This window comes from Tarenaya hassleriana, unplaced genomic scaffold (assembly GCF_000463585.1).
Source record: "Tarenaya hassleriana unplaced genomic scaffold, ASM46358v1 Cleome11, whole genome shotgun sequence".
Lineage (NCBI taxonomy): Eukaryota > Viridiplantae > Streptophyta > Magnoliopsida > Brassicales > Cleomaceae > Tarenaya > Tarenaya hassleriana.
The window spans coordinates 971,146-987,710 of NW_010961290.1; the positions used below are offsets into that span (position 1 = coordinate 971,146).

The 16,565-nt window shown below is 41.3% G+C and overlaps 4 protein-coding genes and 1 pseudogene across 5 annotated transcripts; 2 read left to right on the top strand and 3 right to left on the bottom strand.

Annotated features, from left to right (window-relative positions):
- Positions 1-419: 419 nt before the first annotated feature.
- On the top strand, positions 420-2,398 carry LOC104805268 (cytochrome P450 86B1-like). The gene has a single exon (XM_010529774.2). It carries the CDS (start codon positions 557-559, stop codon positions 2,141-2,143), a length of 1,587 nt encoding a protein of 528 aa, XP_010528076.1. The 5' UTR covers positions 420-556; the 3' UTR covers positions 2,144-2,398.
- LOC104805267 lies at positions 2,397-4,902 on the bottom strand. The gene is made up of 4 exons (XM_010529773.1): positions 4,360-4,902; positions 3,805-4,052; positions 3,177-3,691; positions 2,397-3,083 (listed from the first exon to the last, which is right to left on the bottom strand). Exons 1-4 carry the CDS (start codon positions 4,756-4,758, stop codon positions 2,518-2,520), a joined length of 1,728 nt encoding a protein of 575 aa, XP_010528075.1. The 5' UTR covers positions 4,759-4,902; the 3' UTR covers positions 2,397-2,517.
- Positions 4,903-5,215: 313 nt separating this feature from the next.
- LOC104805269 (protein GLE1) lies at positions 5,216-10,668 on the top strand. 2 transcript variants are annotated; one of them, XM_010529778.2, is made up of 16 exons: positions 5,217-5,558; positions 6,502-6,626; positions 6,797-6,961; positions 7,114-7,275; positions 7,439-7,550; positions 7,645-7,793; positions 7,891-8,062; positions 8,168-8,354; positions 8,525-8,634; positions 8,715-8,785; positions 8,981-9,062; positions 9,308-9,382; positions 9,575-9,658; positions 9,762-9,893; positions 9,999-10,121; positions 10,228-10,668. In XM_010529778.2, coding segments are annotated over exons 2-16 (1,926 nt in total). In that variant the 5' UTR covers positions 5,217-5,558; positions 6,502-6,624; the 3' UTR covers positions 10,528-10,668. The 2 variants fall into 2 exon arrangements, with proteins under 2 accessions (XP_010528077.1, XP_010528080.1); XM_010529775.2 differs by lacking the exon at positions 6,502-6,626 and having other exon boundaries at positions 5,216-5,558.
- A 439-nt stretch (positions 10,669-11,107) lies between these two features.
- LOC104805954 (cytochrome P450 71B19-like) lies at positions 11,108-12,937 on the bottom strand. The gene is made up of 3 exons (XM_010530674.2): positions 11,951-12,937; positions 11,431-11,862; positions 11,108-11,398 (listed from the first exon to the last, which is right to left on the bottom strand). Exons 1-3 carry the CDS (start codon positions 12,857-12,859, stop codon positions 11,327-11,329), a joined length of 1,413 nt encoding a protein of 470 aa, XP_010528976.1. The 5' UTR covers positions 12,860-12,937; the 3' UTR covers positions 11,108-11,326.
- Positions 12,938-14,156: 1,219 nt separating this feature from the next.
- On the bottom strand, positions 14,157-15,998 carry LOC104805271 (annotated as a pseudogene).
- Positions 15,999-16,565: the final 567 nt, after the last annotated feature.

A 16,565-nucleotide genomic window follows, 5' to 3' on the forward strand; every position in this document is an offset into this window, starting at 1 on the left:
TGACACATGGGCCGACATAGACACACCACACACTTCGCATTTTCACCAACACGCCGTTGTGACGCAACAAAACATTCCGAACGCTACAATGACATCACGGCTACTACAGCGTTTGCGTTTAAAAAAACGCAAACGCTCTAGTAATTTACTGCTCCAGCAATTAGCCGCACTAGCCGTTACTGCTCCATCTTAAACGCAGAGTACGTGGTTTAACTCTGCCCTGGAAACGCAGTAGCGAATCACAACAAGAGTCATCCAACCGCAAACGCAAACGCTGATTACATCTTTTAGGAATCCAATGACCTCATTTTCATGATTCTGATTCTTGAAATGGACAAAAGTTTCGAAACTGAAAGATAAAGCGAAGAAACTGTTTTGTAAGGACACGTAAGAGAAAACACAACTTGGAAGCAACACAAAACGCATGACGAAAATGTCTCCGCAAGTAATCTTAAACCAAGCCTTCTTTTGGCTCTGTCCCCTTGCGAAATATAAAACATAACCGTCAAAGCAAAACAAAAAAAAACCACTTTCTGAACACACAGAGCTTGTTTCAATGGTGAAAGAACCTGCAACTCCGCTGCTGCTAGAGCACGTTCACTCTCATCTATGCCTTCTCGACGTGGCTCTTGCCTTGCTCGGGCTGTTCGTCTTCTGCTGCGTGAGAGCGAAACTGAAGAACGACGGGCCGATGATATGGCCGGTTTTCGGAATCACGCTCGAGTTCTTCCTCCAGATGAGGGACGTGTACGGATGGATCACCAGATCCTTGAAGAAAAGCGGAGGAACATTCAGTTACCATGGAGTTTGGGGAGGTGGGTCTTATGGAGCGGTGACCTGTCTCCCTTGGAACATCGAGTACATGCTCAAGACCAACTTCAAGAACTACCCCAAGGGTAAATTCTACAGAGAGAGGTTCAGTGATCTTCTCGAGGACGGTATCTTCAACGCAGATGATGATTCTTGGAAGGAACAGAGACGTATAACCATAACCGAAATGCATTCGACCCGGTTCGTTGATCATTCTTTTCGGACGACCCAGGATCTGATTGCCAAGAAGCTGCTTAGGGTCATGGATAGTCTGGCCATGTCTCAAGAGCCTTTCGACCTCCAAGACATGCTTCTGCGTTTGACGTTTGACAATATCTGCATCGCCGGTCTTGGCGCCGATCCTGGATCCTTGGCCATTGGTCTTCCCAATGTCCCATTCGCGAGAGCTTTTGAAGAAGCGACCGAGTCTACGTTGTTTAGATTCATGATACCGCCTTTTGTGTGGAAACCCATGAGGTTTCTCGACATTGGATATGAGAAGGGTTTAAGGAAAGCTGTCGAGACAGTGCACGAGTTTGTGGACAAGATCGTTCAGGACAGGATCACCAAACTCAAGGAGGACGGAACTCTGGATAATCAATCTGATTTCCTGTCGAGGGTTATCCAGATTGAAAGTCAGCAAAAAGGTCACGTGAAAGGCTATTCCACCGTCCAGTTCTTCAGACAGTTCTGCACGAGTTTCATCTTAGCAGGACGGGACACAAGCTCTGTTGCGCTCTCATGGTTCTTCTGGGTGATACAAGAACACCCAGAAGTCGAAAACAAGATCATCACCGAGATAAGAGAGATTTTGAGACGGCGGGAGAATCTTCCGGTCCACGAAACTGAAAGCACTACTACCTTCACGGTCAGAGAACTGAACGACATGGTATATCTACAAGCAGCATTGTCAGAAGCCCTCAGGATTCATCCCCCAATCCCGATGGAAATGAAAGAAGCCCTCGAAGACGATGCTTTTCCCGATGGCACATTCATCAGAAAAGGTTCACGGATCTACTTCTCGATCTACGCCATGGGAAGAATGGAAAGCATCTGGGGTAAGGATTGTGAACTGTTCAAACCAGAGAGGTGGATCCAAGCTGGACAGTTTGTCGGTGAAGATCCATACAAGTTTGTAGTGTTCAATGCTGGGCCAAGGCTGTGTTTAGGGAGAACATTTGCTTACCTGCAGATGAAAATGGTGGCTGCTTCCATCTTGTGGCGGTACTCGATTAAGGTTGTTCCAGGACACGTCGTCTTCCCCAGAGTTACTACAACGTTGTACATGAAACACGGTCTAAAGGTGACTGTCAAGCCCAGGCTGCACAAATGATGGACAGTTATATGCAGAATCCGAGAAAAATACTACCCACAGATGTCAGAAAGAAGATTTGAGCAGGATAGGTTAATGTTTTCATACAATACGCCAATATGATATTGTTGTTGAATAGAGAAGGAACTCCTTTTTAGTTTGATGTAAAAGTAATGGGAAAAGATGTCTGTCTCTGTAGTGGAACTTGCTCTCCTCCCGCCTGTGAATCAAATATCTCGGAAGACACACAAAAGAACTTCTCATGCACTTGAAATAAACAACTCCAAGAAAGTGTATGCCTTTGATATGAATTGTGTATTACATGTGCAGGACTGTGTATTGTATGTACCAGTGTAAGTATTATACACACACAGATAAAAAAAAAGCACCAAGAATCATAAAGAAAGGATTTTTTTTCCAGTTGTTTTAAAATCCAGATTGGATCCTTGATCTCTTGCAGATTGGAAAAGGTTTGGGAAGAGTGTCTTACTGTATGGGTTCACCCAAAGGAGAGGTTTTGCTTTCGTTCTTCTTCTTCTCGTGCTCGTAACGAGCTTGAACCACTGGCTCCCCGGGTCACATGGCTCGTTCCCGTGTAAGCATTTGCAGCTGGTTGTGACAATGTTGCTGTCTGAATCCACATCCAAACAGACAGATGCTCCACTCCATGTTAGGGATGCGAGTTGCATCTTTGATTCAGATGTCACTTTCCATTTTGAACAAGAAGCCTCGGAAAAAAATATACGCAGCTTTGCGGGCTGTCCTCTCTCATCGACTTTTATGCAGAGGAGTTGTTCCTTAACCGATAGAATCCTGTGAGGCGTATGTCTCCAACTATCTGACTCGTTGCATGGACCGAGCTTTAGTCTAAAAGGGTTAGGCCATGATTCCCTCACAACACAGAGTCCGGTTGAAGGGTGAAAAATCACCTTGTGCGGGTAAGTTTCCATCAATCCTGGCCCTGAAAATTTGCAGAATTATGGTTAAGCACTGCAAATATACAAAGCTCAGATCACCGAGAGTAAAGTTTTCAGGCTAGCCATTAACATTGTACCTCGAAATGGGCGCTGGATTGCAGAAATCCTCTGAAAAAAGGTTGAATTCCTTATGCCAATCCAACTCCAATCCAAAACTCCGAAATACTCATCTGCCCCGATAGCTTTCTCTCTCGTGTAATAGCTTCCTGCAAGCGTCCAGAGCGCCCAGTCCAAATCAAGTTCAGCAGCTACAGCCATAAAGCAATTCAGAAACCTGTTGTCATTTCTGTTGTTCCCTCTCTGATCAACCCCAAACTCACTCACGAACAGAGGGATTCCTTTTTCTAGCAGAAATCCAGACATGTTCATCATGTTTTCTGTTAATCTAGCACAGATCTGGTTCAGGTTTTCTGTCTCCCATGAGTTCCAAAACCCATACCAATGAATCTCAAACACTAGCTTCCTTGTGAAGGTGAGGTTTAGTGATTTATCCCTGAGAAATGACAAGTCGGTCTCGTAACTGAGTCCAGATACTATGACAAGAACGTTAGGATTCATCGAATGGACAGCTTCAGCTCCTTTTTGCATATACCTGACCCGTTTCAATCGAACACAACTAAAGTCAGATATCTATGTCCCTATCAGATCAACCCTACCATAAACTACCGCTTTTTCATTCTTTCAAGCAAGAGAAAAACCACACACTTGTACCAATCGTCGGTGTTCTGTCTAGGGCCTCGAAGATCATTCCGCAAGCTCATACCAACCACATTGGACACATTAGCAAACATTGAGGCCATCTTCTTCAGACTATTGATCCAAAGATCAGGATTAAAATGTCTGTCCCAGAAGAAACCGTTTCCATCGTTGTCACTGCAACACCAACCTGGTTGGCTTGTGTAGTTGTCTAATATCACCATCAATCTGTTCTTTCCAAGACAAGACACCATTTCCTGTAAGAAAACTCCAAGCTCTGATCATCGAAGTCCTGAATCCGATTGGTACCCATCAAGACAGAATCACGAGAAAACCAAACAAGAGAAATTCAAAATTTGAAATTTTTGCAGGAAAAGAATAACCCAACAAGGAGAACTCAGAGACTTTTCAGGAATCAATCAAGGGAAACCAATACACAGAAGAAACTCGGAGACGGGACCAACTCAGGAAGAAAGGTCTAAACTTTCTCGGACAATGCAATGATCAAGAAAAAAATTCAAACTTTCCGGGAAACTTTGAGTGCCCAAGAAGGAAGATCTTAACCTGGAAAGCTCTGATAAGAGGAAGATCAATAATGGAGGGGTTATTAGCTTGAACACCGGAAATGGCTTCGAAAAGCCCAAGTCTTCGCAAAGACTGTCTCACAGTCATAGAAGCGAACGAGTCATCGGTGGCTAAATAGAGAGGCCAAGTGAACCTGACGCAATTGAAACCCATAGAGAGAATCTTCTCAGCGATCGCATCCATCGGACGCTTGCTCAGACCTTCCGCCACCGCAGCATCGAGATGCGACGGCCAAACGATGCACGCGAGCTTCACGCGCCGCCCGGTCAACCCAACGATCCACCGAGAATCGGTGGATAGAGGCAATGCTGCGGCGGCGGCGGCGGAAGTGACGAATAGAAACAGAAGAGGGAAAACACAGATTGAGAACTTCCCCATTTTACGGGTCTCTCGACTCGATGGTTTCCGTCGAGCTCTTGTTTTGTTGACCGCCAAATCGCCAATCTATTTGTACATGCATATACATATGTATATATAAATATGTATATAACAGGGTGGTCATTTTTACCCGAGACGCGCGGGTCTCTGTGTACTCTTCTCACGGGTATCCAGGATTCATTATCCGTGAGATAATGAGATAAAGATCGGCTTTTGTGAGACGAAAAATCCGAGTTTGGAGTTCAGAGTTTAGATATTGGCGCAAGAATAAAGGATTAATCCGGTATAGAAATGGGTGCTTTTTTTACGTCGTTTACCTTAGTTACTGGGGGTTTCGGGGAAGACCAATGTACGGTTATCTGACGCATACCGATAAAATAATTAAATTACTAAAATACCCTTAATTTTAATAAATTTACCTAAATACCCTTAACCCTAATTCTAATCCGTTAGACATTCTGCCGCTCCCACATCTCTCTCTTATTTTTTTTGGTTAAATCTCTCTTATCTTCGTTTGTCACTTCCACAAATTTCACCATCGTCTCTCCGTCGTCGCCATCTCATCGTCTCTCTGTCGTCGCCGTCTCGCCGTCTCTCCGTCGCCTCTGTTCGTCTTCGTCCGTATGTGTCTCCCTTCACTTCCGTCCGTCTGTCCGTCTCCTTTCCGTCTCGTCGTCTGTGTCTCACTCCGACGACAACGAAGCGTCAGTTTCCATCGGAGTGTTAGCCCACTTCCGTTTTGAGAGCCAAGCTCCTCCATCGAAATCACATAGCTCCTTTCCGTCTCGTTTGATGCTCGGGTAAGATTCTGCAAAGATTTTTTAAGTCAATCACGGGTGCGGGTCTCGCGAGTACCCGATCTCGTGTGGCGGGTCGTGAGATAGAGAACGAACATTCGACTGTAAAACCCGACGAGACTGAGAACGAGATAGAGATACGTCCGGGTACCCGCCCGTTACCAGCCCTAGTATATAACGATTCTTTATTATATTTTTGTAAAGAACGGTTCTTTATATGAACTTTAAAAAAAAAATCCAACACTTAAAAGAATCAATTTACTTCGAAATAGAGTTGGTTGGCTTGTCTCGTTACACTCCCAGAATCAATTTACTTGGAAATAGAACAAAAGAATTTTTCTTTTCTTTTTTTCATACTATATAAAACGAATCGTTATATACATTACATATATACATTGTAACAAATCAAAATACCCAACTATTTTGTTTATAAAATGTAATCACTTATATAAATAGAATATTGTAAGAATTTAAATATTAAAAATTGAAAAATATGAAAAGTATTAGAAGTTTGTATATCATTAAAATTTATTTAGTTTGGATTCTTCTTAATATTATATATATAAATTGACTGATTAACTAATATAATTGATTACAGATGAATCAATTAATCAAAATAAAATATAATTTGATACTATTAGAAAGCATAATTATAATCAAAATTAAATTAATATTAAAAATTTAGTAAGGGGAAACTTACCGTTACCTTAGTATATTAATCAACAAAGAAGCAACCTTAAAATAAAATTGCCGAGAAAAAAAAAAAACTAAAATAAGGATTAGCCTCCCTCCACTGTTTCTCCGTCTTCGTTTCCCTCTCTCTTCCCTGAACCGGAATTCATCGCTGCGGCCGGTCGCCGGAAGTGTAAATGTACGCTTTTGATTCTACCTCTTCATCGTTGTTCCTCCTCTTCTGAACCTTCTCCTTACTTCTCACCTGAAAAAGAAAAACTCGGCGGAGGATTTCGGTTCTATGTCGGTGGTGGCGAAGTATTGCAACTAAGCCCTAAAGATTCCTGGCCAAGTCGTTATTTGTGGCGATTTTGTTCAGGGTTTCGCTGATTCAGCAATGTAATTCCTCTGTAGTATCCTTCAATTTCATTCCTTTATGGAAACCCTAGTGTTTTCCGTTGCACTGAGCGCTTGAAATTGGTTACAGCTTCGATTCGTAGTCAAATTTTTCTCCTTTTTCAATTGGGTTCTGCTGATTATGTATCTTTCGATTTCTCTTGTTCGTGCAGGGGAATTGTTTTGGAGCTTCGTTCTCCGAGTAGTGTTGATGGGATCAGCATTGACCCTGAGCCGAATTGGAATTTTGATACTTTGGTATCTGAGATTAATTCGCTAGAGAAGAAGCTCAATGCCTCTTCAAAGTTTCCATCACCGTTTACTAAAACATCCTTCCGGTATTTTCTCTCTCTTTTGGTATCTGGTTTGGATTCTAGTGCTCAGAGTTCTGCATCGCTCTGTTTGTGGCTGGTCCTTAGATCTGTGTTTCTAGGCTTTAGCATAGGATTAGAAGAAGTATAGATTGTTTGTAATGGCCGGTTGTGTTTAGGGATGTGCCCGGTGCGAGAAGGATGGAAAGAAATGCTAGAGGATTTGTAATGCGTGTATCGGAAGACGAGCTGGAGAGTGTCAAAGATGAGAGTGATGATGAAGACCACAATCAAAGTTCTATAGTCGCAAGACGTTTTGTCTGTGATGAGCTTTACTTGAGGTAATCACCACTAACTGTTCCTTGCTAGCTTGTTTCCCATACCGAGAAACTTCTTCTGTGTTATTTGATGGTTTCCCTGGTGATTTTTCCTTGAGAACCTCTTTTTTAGGTTGTTTTTATCTATTATTCATTCTGGTTTCTTGCGTCTTGTTGTGCTTGCAAGTGATTCTGACGATGAGTTGGTTCCCGAGCATGAGTTGTACTTGATGCATAAAATGGTGCCGTTTGAAGGTGCTCTATATGAACTGACCAATGATCATCAAACCAAAGTGAAGGTGGGTTAGGTCTTGAAAAATTGACCTTGGATTGTCGGATACTTTACTTTGATTAACATTCATATGATTGCAATTTGGATTCTCTTGGTAACAGGAAGAAATTAGGATTCAAGTATCAGCTGTTGAATCCGGAATAATGAATGAGATCGAAACGTCTCGTTCTGCAATAGCCCGTGTCGAGAAATATCGAGAGACAAGAAAAGAAGTGGAACGGAAACTTGATCTTCAGTATCAACGAAAAGTGTAACGATCCTTTACTCATATATTATGTATTTCTTTTGCTATTACTCTTTTCTTCCTGTTGTTTTCCAAATTAAGTTTTCTTGGTTTTGGTTTGCAGTGCTGAAGCGCTTGATGGCCATCTGACTGCAATCCAACGGGAGCATGAACTCAAATCGCAAATAGAAGAAAGAAAAATCAGGAGTGATGCTGCTCAGGAGGAAGCCAAGAGAAGAGGAAGGGCAATTCAAGAAGAGAAATTACGTCAAGAAAAAGCTCGGGCAGAGGCTGAGGTTTGTGTCAAATTTTTCCTTCCACTTTTTTGGTTATCGACGAGAAAGATGGTTAATCATTTCTCCACACAACTTTCGGGATCCTCTATTTTTCTGTTCAATCAGATGCAAGCTAAAATCAGAGCAGAAGAAGCAAAGAAAGAAGCTGAGAGAAAGGTGGCCGAGGAAGCTGCAGAACAGAAAGCTGCAGAACAAAAAGCTGCAGAAGAAAAGGCTGCCAGAGAGAAAGCAGCTGAAATTTCTCTTGCTGGTAGTTCAGGAAATTTGAATGGAAAAACTGAAGGAACATCTGGTACGTTATCTTCTATTAGTTGTTCATTTAGTTTTGCACTTTCCCATGATTGTATAGGCTCTGGAAGTTCATATATTTTTTTTTCCGCTGCCTCATGAATTTTCCTCCATTTCTGTCAATTAAAGATTGTAGTCGTGTTTGTAATGTTTATCACTGGCCGTTCATGCCAGGTAAGTTTGTTCGAGCATCAGAAAGTGCTTTGACCTTGGAGGAGCAAAGATTGAAGCGGCTCAAAGAATTAGAAGACATGAACCAAACGCTCACAACACGTTCAAACGAGGTATATCTCATTTTATGTATTATCACCTGTCATATCTTCTATATCTGTTGTTAAGTTACGTTGTTTTGCTGTTTTGGTAGAATTTCAGTAGTTTCGAACGGCATATTTCAAGGTTGATGAGGCAAATAAGTGGGACGAAGGATAATGTAACGTAAGTTTCATCGTATCTACTTATCATTTGGGAGTTGTTAAGACATTAACAACTTCAGTTCGTCTCTTAATGTAGTTTCTTTTAGAGAAACTTCAGGGAACCGTTTGACGTTGCAGCCCTTACATACATGAGTGTTCATTATGGAATTTTGTTGATCTTTGTCATGCCTAAAATTCTTCCATTTTGGGTCTGCAGTGCCAAAGCCACTGAAATTGTCAAGATATTTAATGACCCTCGTTGCCCCAATTCCATCAGCATTGCCGCTTTTGCAAAGAAGGTGATGTAAATGATTTGGCCATTTAACATTCACCTTTTCATCTTGAACCAAGTGTTTCTCCATCATCATTCACACAGATACAAGCATGCAATATGCATCTTCTTACATGTCTTTTCCAATTTGTATCCTAGAGTTTTTCATCAACGTTCTGATGCATATTATAGTTTGTACATCTTGCGTGTATTTATTCTCGCTCTCTCTAATGTTGGACACAAGAAAGAGACTGATATCTTTGCAATTTTCAGGTGGTCTCCTTTTGTGAAAACCCTAGCAGTCCTTACTTTGCATGTAGCTATGTCATTCTCATGGTCACCTCAAAGGTACGGAATGTGTTTTTTACTCTACTTTTTAGGATGAATTATGGAATATTATCTCGTAATCTGTTGGAAATTCACGTATTATTAAGCATATCCAGTATTCCTGGGTCGGGTTTTATCTGTTCTAATGGAACTTCAGTAATTTCCTTCTGTGTACTAATAATTTTCACTTGAATAATATTATACTGTTTTCAGTTTCCACAAGCAATGGATGTTCTTCTTGCTGAACTCCACAAGGCCTGCATTTACACCGTTCCAAAGCATATTGTTTACTCTGAGGTGAATCCTTTGAACTCTCCCCACAAATATTTGCCAACCATTCTGAGATGTTACTGTTTTGGCATTTTGCTGAGCTGCTTCTGATTTCTCTATCACGATTCAGATGGCATTTGCGTCAAAGGAAGCATACCGAAAGGCTATTGGGTTCCAAGAAACCGAGGGGAAGATTGAAAACGTCGATAATTATCTAAAACGTACAGAATCCTACATGAAACTTTACGGGGCACTCGTTCAGGTTTTGACACCGTTATGGATTGTTTCGCGTATTTTTCACCCCAGTTTGCTGTATTTTTTCTTCCACTTCATTTCGACATTTATGTTTTTAATACCCTATTTGCAGACGGAAATTCCCAATGTTCGAAATATTCATGGGCTAGAAGAAGGATGGGCTTGGCTTGCCCGGTTTCTAAACAGAGTTCCAGCTAACAGAGTTACTGCTACAGCTCTGAACGCATTCCTCCAGGTTCCTTTCAGAAGCTTCGAGTTGTTTATTTGATGCTTAGTCCCATATGAGTTTATTTTTTAACAGGTCTTGAATTGTCTGAACCTCAAAACCCATGGTTTCACAGATGGCGGGTTTCGCTCTTCACAGAAGGTATAAAACCCAGTTTCTGAAGATTTTAAACGTCGCCCATGAGCATTTTCTAGCAAAGCTTAGGACAAAACAAGACTCGTCAGAGCTAGGACCGATCGTAATGGAGATAACGTCATATCTAGATGACAAGAAATACCTGCAGGAGCCCGAAGGAAGAAGTTTGTTGAGTAATCTGCTGTCACGAGACAGAGCTCCGGAGCCAGATCACCATGAGTCGTATTACCAGGACCAATATTATGGTTCGCGTCACTATAATAACTGGTACCACCAATAAGAACATTGCCTGAATTCTGGCATTGCTAGTTTTCATTTTGTGACCAGACATACAAAACTGCGAGAATGTCTGTGTTGATACTGTATCAGATAAGGTAATTGGATTAACTTATCTTACACAAAATCTATTATTGAGTATACATGTTCTTTTGTATCATAGAACTTTTCAGGAAATTCTTCAAGCTTTGCTGAGCTATGGATATACGAACGGGCGTTTGGCTCAGCCTTCGCACGATAAAATATGATATGGGCTGGGGAATGGGCATTTGATTCAAATGACCCACTTGGTTCGTACGAATTTCGTTGGTACACTTTTTCAACTTTTACACCATTTTTCGGTTGAAAAAGTCTAAAATATCTTCTTTCTTTTTTTAATTTTTTTACGATTTTATTACGACTAATATATAACTATTATACAACTAAAATAAGTAGTTATGATCTGGAGATGAAAGTATCAAAAAAATATAGTTATTTTTAAAATTTGACATATAAATTTTTTGTATCTTAGAATTAGTTGCAAAATTAGTTGTAACTGTATTTAGAATTAATTATGAATTGCAACTGTATTTAGAATTAATTATGAAGTAATAACAAAATTGTTTTCGAGCGAACAAATTACACGGATTCATTAAGGTAATATAGTCTTTTCAAAAAAAAAAATTAATAGGTTATGTTTTTGACGGTATAACTCAGAAATTCGTGTGACTCAACTCGGTCATTAGAGTAAAATGACCCGTGGAATTATTCAAATTATAACATAAAAGGGAAATCCTCCAACTTGTAAGCAGTGGGTGGATCCATCAATGGTGAAGAACGGGAACAAGCTCGAGAGGCAGCTTCTTGACAATGGTGAGAGTGCCGGCCTCTTCAACATCGATGCCTTTCTCCGTCACTCTCCACCTGGACAGATCCTCCGACCGGATCCAAACGGTAACAGCTCGAAATGCTGTCCCCTGTAATCCACGTGGTGATCCAAGAACCTCTCGGGGATGAACTCATCTGGGTTTGTCCAGTTTCTCGGATCTCGTCCGATGGCCCAAGCGTTGATCTGGAGCCGCGTCTTTGGTGGAATATCGTAACCTTGGATCTTGATGTGAGACATTGTTTCTCGCGGAAGTAGGAGAGGAGCTGCAGGGTGTAACCTGAACGTTTCTTTCATTACGAGGTTCAAGTACTGAACCTTGCCCAGATCTTCTTCTGTGATCCTTTCCTTTTCTCCAAGACAACCTCGGATCTCGTCTTGTACTTTCTTCATCAGCTTAGGGTTTCTCGCCAGCTCTGTCATCGCCCATATTATGGTGATAGCGCTCGTGTCTATTCCCGCGAGAAACACATTCTGAAATCCACACAGGCATGGAAAGAAAAAAGGTTAAACTTCATGGCCGTCAGGGAAGAAACCAGGCTAAAAGAATTCAGATTATTACCGCAAGAAACGCTTTGATATGTTCTGTACTGAGCTTCAGAGCGCCATCTTGGCCTTGGTTCTGAATCATAGACAACATCACATCAATGATATCTTGGTGATCTTTCTGTGTTGTCCTTCCAGGCTTCAAATGCTCGTCTATCACTTTCTGGAAGAAGCCGTCCATTTCCGTGAAAACCTTGTCCAGTCTCTTGTGCTGTCCGGTGATCCAGTCGATGAACCAACCTACGCTTCCGGGGAAGAAATCCGAGCAAGTGAAACTACCCTGAACGCTCTCGGCCTCAAACACGAGTTCTTCGATCCTGTCCTTGTCCATGAACTTGCTCTCATGGAAATTCTGTCCCAACACAAGTCTAAAAATGATGCTGGCCGTGAGCCAGAATAGGGTTTTGCTCAAATTCACTGGAGATTGCTTCGAAGCTGATTCAGAGAGTTGCTTGACCAGCAAGTTACACTCTTCCTCTCGGATGTATCCCAAAGACTGCACCTTTTTCACGCTGAAAATCTCACGAACCGCCAGTTTTCGCCTCTCTCTCCATTCCTCGCCGTAGGGCGTGAAGGCGATGTCTCGGTAACCGTGTGATAATTTCCTTGTACCGAAAAGCTTGGGTCTTGAGCAACACTCCAGGTCATGGGTTCTAAGCACTTGTTCAGCTGCTTCGCTCGATGAGATCACGACCAGTTGTGCAAACCCTAGACGGAGAAGCATGAGGGGGCCGTATTTACTGGAGAGCAAGGCAAGAGATCTGTGAAGAATCCCTGTTTCTCCGAGCTGATGCAAGTTTCCGACGATCGGAAGCTTGGGAGGGGAAGGAGGGAGATTCCATCTCCGAGCTTTAACCTTCTTAACGAAGATGAGAGAGAAGATGGTAAGGAGCAGAAGGCAGAGGAAAGAGAGGGAGAGCTCCATTTTTTGTCTGATTCCGATTGAGAAACGAACAACTGGGTTGGTTAAATGCAGAGTGTGGGGTCCACATGGCGGCGTTTAGATAACTCGAGTTTTTGCAGAATGAACGTGGGATTTTATTTTAGTGTTTTTTTTGTCTGTGGGCATTTATTAGGAGAGATGACATTTGTACTTCATCTTGTTGGGCCTTGGCCCATAATATTAAAGCTTGTATCCAGTTTGCTAATCTTATTTTCTTATGGGCCGTAGATAAAATTACTTCCTTGTTGGGCTTTAGGCCCATACATATTTCCAAAGCTACGTTTATAGAGGTCTCTCTATGTATGTGATTCCCATTTTTCCTCATGAACATGGAGCAGCAATTTTAAAGATAAATCTTCACTTATTTTGTCGTCACAGCCTTCGCAGGATAAAATATTATATGGGCCGAGGAATTATTCAAATTACAACATAAAAGGGAAATCCTCCACTTGTAAGCGGTGTAGGAAAATGAATATGTGATTGGAAGAAAATCTAGATTTTGGAAGAACACAATATTATGTTAAATATTATGAAACATATTTATTTCCGTTATATCTATATTTCATTTTATTTCATTTGTTAATTTTTCTATAAATATGTGAGTTATTTTCATTGTAATAAAGTAACTAGAAAAAGAAGAGATGTAGCAATAAAAGTAATTTCGTTCCTTTCTATTTGTCTTATTTTATTTTCGCATTTTATTTTTCTACATGGTATCAGAGCCTGGTTCGATCTGCTCTATATCTTCTTCTTTTTTTTTCTAAATCTCTTCTTTTTTTTAGTTTTGGATGTTCATATATCCAAATCGTTCAAATAGGAGTAAAAATCCCAAAATCAAACGAGGTTTTGTGACAAAAAGAAGTCAAACCTAAAAACTCTAAGATCAAGCGAGGTGCTATGACAAAAAGAGTTAAAGGTAGAACTTCAAAATCAAGCGAAGTGATTTGAATATGGGTAATATTCTCTAAAAGAACTAAATTTGGTGTTTATGGATTTTTCAAAAGACAATGAAAATGTCTATGAATTTTTATCGCATTATCTTTTCAATATTGATTTTTGCATTCTTTCAAAATAAATCTTGAGGGGAATGTTAAAGTAGGAAAATGAATATGTGATTGGAGGAAAATCTAAATTTTGGAGGAACACAATATTATGTTAAATATTGTGAATCATATTTATTTCCGTTATATCTATATTTTCTTTTATTTTATTTGTTAATTTTTCTATAAATATGTGAGTTATTTTCATTGTAATAAAGTAACTAGAAAAAGAAGAGATGTAACAATAAAAGTAATTTCGTTCTTTTCTATTTGTCTTATTTTATTTTCGCATTTTATTTTTCTACAGGATCCATCAATGGTGAAGAACGGGAACAAGCTCGAGAGGCAGCTTCTTGACAATGGTAAGAGTGCCAGCTTCTTCAACATCGATGCCTTTCTCCGTCACTCTCCAATCGAAGAAGTAAAGCAAATTCAGAAGTCCCAACTCCACAGTAGCAATCCTCCTGGACAGATCCTCCGACCAGATCCAAACGGTAACAGCTCGAAATGCTGTCCCCTGTAATCCACGTCGCAATCCAAGAACCTGTCGGGCATGAACTCATCTGGGTTCGTCCAGTTTCTCGGATCTCGTCCGATGGCCCAAGCATTGATCTGGAGCCGCGTCTTTGGCGGAATATCGTAACCTTGGATCTTGATGTGAGCCATTGTTTCCCTCGGAAGTAGGAGAGGAGCTGCAGGGTGTAACCTGAACGTTTCTTTCATTACGAGGTTCAAGTACTGAACCTTGCCCAGATCTTCTTCTGTGATCCTTTCTTTTTCTCCAAGACAACCTCGGATCTCGTCTTGCACTTTCTTCATCAGCGTAGGGTTTCTCGCCAGCTCTGTCATCGTCCATATCATGGTGATGGCGCTCGTGTCTATTCCCGCGAGAAACACATTCTGAAATACACACAGACATGGAAAGGAAAAAGGCTTTAAGCTCCATGGATATCGGGAAGAAACCAAGCTAACAACATTCAGATTATTACCGCAAGAAAAGCTTTGATATGCTCTGTACTGAGCTCCAGTACGCCGTCTTGACCTTGGTTCTGAATTACAGACAACATCGCATCGATGATATCTTGTTGGTCTTTCTGTGTTAATCTTCCAGGCCTCGAATGGTCGTCTATCACTTTCTGGAAAAAGCTGTCCATTTCCGTGAAAACCTTGTCCAGTCTCTTGTGCTGTCCGGTGATCCAGTCGATGAACCAACCTACGCTTCCGGGGAAGAAATCCGAGCAAGTGAAACTTGCAAGAACATTCTCGGCCTCGAACACGAGTTCTTCGATCCTGTCCTTATCCATGAACCTGCTCTCGTGGAAATTCTGTCCGAACACAACTCTGAATATGATGCTGGCCGTGAGAGAGAAGAGGGTTTTGCTCAAATTCACCGGAGATTGCTTCGAGGCTGATTCAGACAGTTGCTTGACCATCAAGTCACACTCTTCCTCTCTGATGTAACCCAAAGACTGCACCTTTTTGACGTTGAAAAGCTCACGAACCGCCAATTTCCGCCTCTCCCTCCATTCGACGCCGTACTGTGTGAAACCGACGTCTCGGTAATCATGGGACAGCTTCCGTGTCCCGAAAAGCTTCGGTCGGCTGCAACTGTCCGAATCATGGGTCTTGAGCACTTCTTCAGCTCCCTCGCTCGACGAGATTATCACCACAGGGGAAAACCCTAACCGGAGAAGCATAACGGGTCCGTATCTCTTGGAGAGCAAGGCAAGAGATCTGTGGGGCAACTCTGGGTCTCCGAGCTGATGCAAGTTTCCGATGATCGGAAGCCTCGGAGGGCTGGGAGGAAGCTTCAACCTCCAAGATTTGATCTTCTTGAGTAACTGCAAGGAGATGAAGGCGATGAGAAAAAACCAGAGGAAAGAGAGGGAGGTTGCCATTTTTGTTCTGTGCCCTGGTTTTGGATTCTGTCCTGTTTCTTCTAAGAAATCAACAACTGGGTAGATAGGGTTTTTACGGAGAAACTCTTGTCGAAAACAGTTCAGAGTTCATAAAAAAAAAAAAAAAAAAACCGGCATGTTGGAACAGACAAAAGGCTTTTGAGTGTTTGGTGTGAAAAGGCGTTCGTGGCATTAGACTTTGCGAACCACATGTCGGATATCGGATAGCGTTAGTGGTTGTTACGTGTAGAAATTGTGGACACGGTCTTATAACTTCAATCATACAAAAAATAACTTATATATATGTGGTAAATACGATGCGCACGTTTCTAAATTATGCGCATTAATGGTAGGCCAGACCCTCCGACCGGACCAAAAGGTTCAATACCTCTCGAAGTGTGTTATTATTGTCATGGGGCTTAACTATCAACCTCCCGCTTGTGAACTCTCCGATTGGTCCCGAAGCTTTTGAGGCGTTGACAAATGTTTCGACCAAGCTTTGTTTCAAAGATAACGTTGATATTCGAAATTGGAATTGTGGCCACAAACGGAAATTGTTGACTTGGAAATTATATACTCGGGGATAAGGATGTCTCGACATCATCTACGTTGAATAGTATTTGTTTCAAAAATAAATATACAAATTTATGTTTATCTAAATATATTTTATCTCAAATAAATAAAAAAGAGATAAAAGTCGATCCAGAAGAAAATTCTATTTAAATTGATGGTACAAGGAAAAACTTTCCT

Excerpts from the sequence above, each read along its gene's own strand:
- LOC104805267 (XM_010529773.1), bottom strand. The coding sequence starts at position 4,758 with ATGGGGAAGTTCTCAATCTGTGTTTTCCCTCTTCTGTTTCTATTCGTC. Across the intron at positions 4,053-4,359 it reads CTCTTATCAGAGCTTTCCAG|GAAATGGTGTCTTGTCTTGG; the intron begins GTTAAGATCTTC and ends GTTTTCTTACAG. Across the intron at positions 3,692-3,804 it reads AACACCGACGATTGGTACAA|GTATATGCAAAAAGGAGCTG; the intron begins GTGTGTGGTTTT and ends GAAACGGGTCAG.
- LOC104805954 (XM_010530674.2), bottom strand. The coding sequence starts at position 12,859 with ATGGAGCTCTCCCTCTCTTTCCTCTGCCTTCTGCTCCTTACCATCTTC. Across the intron at positions 11,863-11,950 it reads ATATCAAAGCGTTTCTTGCG|AATGTGTTTCTCGCGGGAAT; the intron begins GTAATAATCTGA and ends TGTGGATTTCAG. Across the intron at positions 11,399-11,430 it reads GATCCGGTCGGAGGATCTGT|GTTGAAGAGGCCGGCACTCT; the intron begins CCAGGTGGAGAG and ends AAAGGCATCGAT.
- LOC104805269 (XM_010529775.2), top strand. Across the intron at positions 9,894-9,998 it reads TTTACGGGGCACTCGTTCAG|ACGGAAATTCCCAATGTTCG; the intron begins GTTTTGACACCG and ends CCCTATTTGCAG. Across the intron at positions 10,122-10,227 it reads CTCTGAACGCATTCCTCCAG|ATGGCGGGTTTCGCTCTTCA; the intron begins GTTCCTTTCAGA and ends ATGGTTTCACAG.
- LOC104805268 (XM_010529774.2), top strand. The coding sequence starts at position 557 with ATGGTGAAAGAACCTGCAACTCCGCTGCTGCTAGAGCACGTTCACTCT.